Source organism: Lissotriton helveticus, chromosome 8, assembly GCF_964261635.1.
Source record: "Lissotriton helveticus chromosome 8, aLisHel1.1, whole genome shotgun sequence".
Lineage (NCBI taxonomy): Eukaryota > Metazoa > Chordata > Amphibia > Caudata > Salamandridae > Lissotriton > Lissotriton helveticus.
The window spans coordinates 470,336,706-470,342,705 of record NC_136069.1 but is presented as its reverse complement, the minus strand read 5'-3'; the positions used below and the strand labels follow the sequence as shown (position 1 = coordinate 470,342,705).

The 6,000-nt window shown below is 43.0% G+C and overlaps 1 protein-coding gene across 1 annotated transcript in view; it reads right to left on the bottom strand.

Annotated features, from left to right (window-relative positions):
- Nucleotides 1–837: 837 nt before the first annotated feature.
- KCNRG (potassium channel regulator) overlaps nucleotides 838–6,000 on the bottom strand; it is a 71,260-nt gene continuing 66,097 nt past the window's right edge. Inside the window, exon 2 of the mRNA XM_078657373.1 lies at nucleotides 838–4,398. Within this exon, the coding sequence (XP_078513499.1) occupies nucleotides 4,146–4,398 (253 nt within the window). The 3' untranslated portion in view covers nucleotides 838–4,145. The remainder of the gene's footprint in view (nucleotides 4,399–6,000) is intronic.

The following is a 6,000-nucleotide window of genomic DNA, read 5'->3' as shown; positions in this document are numbered from 1 at the left end:
ACCATTAAAAACAGGAGCTGACACTCTATGTCTAGTGTCTCTGGGTCAACATGTTTCAGCCAATACACCTATGCTTCAACAGGTTGCTTAACTTTCATTAGGAGGTAGAATTGTGATCGCTGTGTGTGGAAACCTAGATCAAGCTAATGTATTCACTGAAAATATACCTTTTAATAGTCTTTAATGTTAAGAGTTCAATCAAATGAAGGGGCACCGTTTATAATCAGACAAAAGTCCTGCACAGTGTACAGTGATCACAGAGTGACACACAACAGTACATTCCTTGAAAAATCCACTCACCCACTCGCAATGTGGAGTGAGATTTTATCAGGTCCAGCTATTTTTAGCATTATTTGGAACTTGCTGGCCAGTTAATTCAACCCGTTTACTGCGGCCGTTATTTCGGCGCAGTGCTGGGCGTTCTATAGAGTGGGCGGGGCCGCGTCGGACGTTGAACGTTCGCAGCACCAGCCAGGTAGTGCTCCGAATGTTCAGCGGCCGACGGCAGCATCATGGGGTTAAACTAGAAGGAACATGTGTTCAGTTCATTCAGAAAGTGAATGAGCAATAAAGAGGTCTTTAAATCTTGTTTTTGTCTTGACACATTTCCTGTCTGTTCAAGGACAGAGGTCAAATGTCAGTTTCTCTTTTTACTAATTGTTGCTTATCTGTTCCTGGAGCATGTATTTTACTTTTCTTTCTCTTATAATTGTTGATGCTTTTTGTCAAGTGTTATCTGAAAATAATTGTGAAGCAAAAGGCTGTAAAATGGCAGGCTTTTTCTCTAACACAATATTTAAACAGCTTGTAAATGAACAGTACAGTTACTTCAAAATATAACAGGAATTATGAAAGAACTTTATTTGTAATTCAGAAGTGTGAGGCAAATAAAGATTTACATAGGAGCAAAACAAATCACAACACTTTACTTGGTGATGTGAAAAAGATAAATATGTGTAGAAACCTGATTTCCATACATTGTACACTATATAGTTTTAAAACCCTGTCAGTGGGGAATTCTGTATGCATTTCAATGTAAAATCTGCTGATTGCAAATTACAGTGTGCTGCCACCTCATTCTTTACTTATACATTTATTAAAAGTGACAATTTTTAAACATGAGTTCAGAAACGTTCCTGACCCTGCACTGATGACAAGTCAACGGTCATGTGTATCATATATGTGGCTAGATTTGTATTATGTATGGGGCAAACGTTTAGTCTATTAAACCAAGCAAGAGTTTTCTGTACAACTGACATGCGGGACTCACATATTTGAAGGTGCTCGCATTTGTGATAAAGAAGAAAATGGATTCTCAGTGAACTAAAATACTTGCCCAGGATCACATAATTTGAAACCAGTTTATGGGTCAAGAGCATTAGAATTAGGTCCAGTAGATTTTTTAAGTCACTAGCCCTGCAGGTCTACTAACATTTTTAGGATTTTTCGAGGCCTGCAGTATGTTACCAACCGGCCAACCGAATGCAGATTATTCAGAATGCGGCGGTCCGACTTCTTTTCCATCTTCCAAGAAGAACTAGTGCATCTGTCCATCTCCGAAAACTCCACTGGCTTCCAGTGGCCCATCGTATTGTGTTCAAATCTTTGGTCCTGGCCTTTCGTGCCCTGCACCAACAGGGACCACAATATTTGCACAAAAGGTTCATTTTCTATACCCCTCGCCGTGCACTTCGATCAGCTAATCTCCTTCTGATGGACATGCTGAAATTCAGATATGTGAGATTGGGTGGTCAGTCCATTTCTGTCCAAACAGCCCGATCTTGGAACACCCTGCCGCTCTCTTTGCGAGCGTCAGTGACACTGACAGAATTTAAGAAAGGGTTAAAAACCCACCTTTTTAAACTCAGTATTTAGTTGCTCTTCTTCTCCCTCTGGTCAGCCTCTGTTCTAGCTCACATATCGCGCCAGGATACTCTGTAGTAGCAGAGCGCGTAATAAAATATTTTATACATACATACATACATACAGTTACTTGCTCCACTAATCATGTGTCTCTATCATACCAACAGATGGGCCTAGTAGAAAATAACAAAACAAGTCTATATGTATGGCAGGCTTGAATGGTTGTGTGACAAGTTCAAACTATACCCACAACAAGTGGATAATTTACTCAAATAGAGAAATCACTGTGGGATCCTCTAGGGGTCCTGATGAAAGCCAAGAGACCAGTTGAGGCATAGGTGTACTGGCTGAAACACTTTGACCCAAGGACACTAGAGATAATATTTCTATAGAGTGTCCACTTGGTTTTTAAGTTGTCCATGTGTTCCTCTAATTAACCTAGATCAGGACACCTTACACAATTTTAAATTTAGAATCCCTCTGAATATCAAAGAGCTCATTTGATGCTCAAGGTTGAGCCCATCCAGATACTCTAGCTACCTGGATATGGGCTCAATGATGAAGCATACCACTAGTAACTCTAATGTGTGAGAGGCCTAAGAAAACACATGGGCTGCTTTACCTAGTGGATGTAAAAGAGACTGGGGACTAGCATAAGATTTTGAAGTTTTTGTCTGATTTTGGGAAGGTGAGCAGTCTCCCTAAACAACGTCGCAGTCCCTCATTGTGATTAAAGTAATTGTGGTCACCCTTAAGCCAAATGAAGCCAGGGTTAGGCTAAGGATTAATTAATTAATTAATTATGTGCTTATATAGCGCTGGAATCACTCCCGAAGGGGTACCTCCGCGCTTCGATATGTATGTGCACAATACATCAAGGATGCCCATCATTATGCCAGTGGTAGCCAAGGAAGCCCAAAGATACCCACAATACGTCAAGACAATCACTACTATGGCTGGAATAGGTAGCATTGTGCCACCGGCTCAGCGTCCAAGAGCTACTTACTGACACACAACCTACAACTAGTTCACAAGCTATCCATTGAAGGCCCCTGTTGTACAGGCTCCTTTTTTGTGAAGTAAATTAAATGCAAAAGATTCATGGATATTTCTTGGAACATAAATAATAATTAACATTTTCAGGTGACTTAAACTAGTAAACTTGTCATTATTTAGAATGGAAGCCCTTTGTGAAAAGAATCATTCCCAGTGGTGAAAATGTAAACACAATCAGTGAACGGCATTCTCTTCTTATTAAAAAAAATATGAATGATACAAAAGTGGTGGGCTTGGTAAAACTAAAGAATAAATTAGTGTGGTGTATTTCTTTGAAACTGTATGATTTCCAGAGTAAATGTAGTATAGTGCCTCTAGATATGTCATGACAGAAAGCATTACATCCTTGATCTGACAGGCATTATAAAAGTATTGGACTGAACACCATTAATCCTTCAAAATAATCAAGATAAAACAGATTAGAAAAGGAGCTTGCTTTGTACAATGAAAATATATTCAATAATTAGGGATAGAGGATGGAGTATGAGGGGGCAGATGTTTTTATATGTTCAGATTTAAAGAAAACAAGTCTCTGATGTACAAGACGAGTTATTGGTCTACTGCTTTTATAAACATCTCAAATGGGACCTGTCACATTTGAATTGAATAGATGTATCTCATTCACTTAAAACATACCTTAACTGATCATAAAGTCTACACAATTTCTCAAGTAGAACATTTAATTACAAATATATTTTATAAATGAACTTTAAAATTTTTGCGACCACATTCGTCTTTCCTAACATGCACACATTCATTGTCATCAACATTTTTTGCTAGTCCAGAAGTTATTACCCTTAGGAGTAATGGCATAATTTACTGGTAGGAGTAAGTAAAAATAAGAACCATATTTTATGGTAAAATAAGAGACAGTAACAGTTAAAGGAAAACAATACTCAATTCTCCAGTTTTGCTTCAGGTGTGGAACAATCAACCACTTAGGGGCTTCTGCATTTCTAGCAGGTGGTCCTAAATCTGAAATGGTGTGAAGGAGTTGTGGTCCAGCAGTGTTCATGCAGTAACCTCTGTTGGTTGACAGTGTGGAATTTAGTTGGAAGTAGGTTAAACAAATATCCCCTTGCCCAAGAAGATAGTGGTTCATAGGCTCTGTGGTCCAAATGTTGAACAAAACTTGAACCTCAACGGGAGGCAGCACGGATCCAAGAGAATAGTCTGAGATGCTGTGGTCCTTACACAATTCTAGAAACTTTTGGATAAATCTTCTCTTATCTCCTTCTGGTGGCCCGTGTTTGTTTGAACTGTGTCACAACATTTTTCTCAATTTTGTCATTTTCTGTGACAATAAAAAAGTCAGGGCTTTTCATCCTTTCAAACATGTAGCATTCAACTTTCTCTTCCGACGATACAGTCCTGGTACTTACCAAATGGAATCCTTCTTTTAGTAGAATATCAATTATAAGTCCTAGTACATTTGTCCCATTAATCAGTTTTCTCTCATCCGGTTTTATCGAAACATACCTAGAGCAAAACAAAGTTATTATTGTAGTTTTGTAGTATGTTATATTTATTTTAACCAAAATCTCTCTCCTATTACCTCATAAAATACTGTAGCCAAACAAGTCGATAGCATAAAAACTTGAAAGATTAAGAGAGTTCCAACACACCCAGTCAGAGGGAGTAGGTTCTTCCAGTCATCACTTGTATGCAAAAAACATACACAACTTAGAAGTGCTAACCTCGGGGAGAAACTGTACTGGTGTAGAGTGTTCAAAGAGGCTGATGTCTTGAAGTTTATATGTGTTCAAATAACAATAGCTAAACTGATCCCTGTAAATGCCTAAGGGGGACATTAGGATGAGGGGCGGACTTTGTCCGTCCGCCATCCTATCGGATAACGGGACCGCCCGCCATAAGGGCGGGGGTCCCGTGGGGGGAATTAGGATGCGCTCGCCACAGTGGCGGGCGCATCCTGAATTTTTAACATTGTGGCGGGCGGTGCTGAATGCACCGCCCGCCGCAATGTCAAAAATACATGTGCATTTCAAAGCACAACATGACAGGCACCGCGCGGAGCCTGCCACTTTGTCCTTTGAAATGCAGGGGGTACCTATGTGCACCCCCCCACACCCCCGGAGTCCTTGGAGGCCCGCAACGGGCCCCCAAAGTAGACTCTGCATGCCTTTCCGTGGCGGCATTGTCCCATGGTAATAGACACCGCCACATATAAACCCTTTTGCGACTGGGGCAGAAAAGCGGTGGGCGGTATTTCCGTCCGCTGCGAACCCCCCCGCCATACTAATATGACGGGTGGTCATTCCAGCAAGAATGGCGGGCGAATCGCCCCCGCGAGGCCAGCAGTGGCTACCGCAATGTTGAAGAGTTCCTTGCTGTTGTGTGCGTTGTTGTCCAGTCGTTCCTTGAATGCGGTTCTCTTGGTGGCATGGATCAGTTGGTGGTGTTTTCGGGTTGCGAGCTTGAGGGTGGTCATGTTGTCAGGTGTAGGGTCTCTGCGCCAGGCTCGCTCGAGGGCACGGCAGTTCTTCTTGGAGCTCTTGAGTTCGACGGTGAACCAGGGTGCTTTCTTGCTGCCGGGTCTGCTGGGCGGGGTCCTCAATGGGGCGAGGTCGTCTGCGCAGTTGCTGATCCACTTCGTGAGGTTGTTGGCGGCCTGGCTGGGGTTCGCAGAGCTGGCGGGGGGATCTTGGCTCAGGGCTGCGGCAAGGTGGTCGGCTGTGATCTTGTTCCATTTTCTGCGTGCGACCTGCTGCTGGTGGTGGTGGATCGTGTTCTTTCTGAAGCTGAAGTGGACGCAGCTGTGGTCCGTCCAGTAGAGTCCGGTGGCGTGGCTGAAGGCGATGTGCTTTCTGGATGAGAAGATGGGGTCGAGTGTGTGTCCGGCGTAGTGGGTGGGGGAGGTCACCAGCTGCTTGAGACCGAGGTTGTCGAGGTTGTCCAGCAGGGTGCTGGTGTTGCGGTCGTTGTTGTTCTCCAGGTGAAAGTTAAGGTCCCCGAGGAGGATGTAGTCAGCGGAGGGGAGGGCGTGCGGGCTGATGAAGTCGGCGATGTCTTCGCTGAATTGTGTGCGTGGTCCCGGGGTCTGTAGATGAGGGTGCCTCTGAG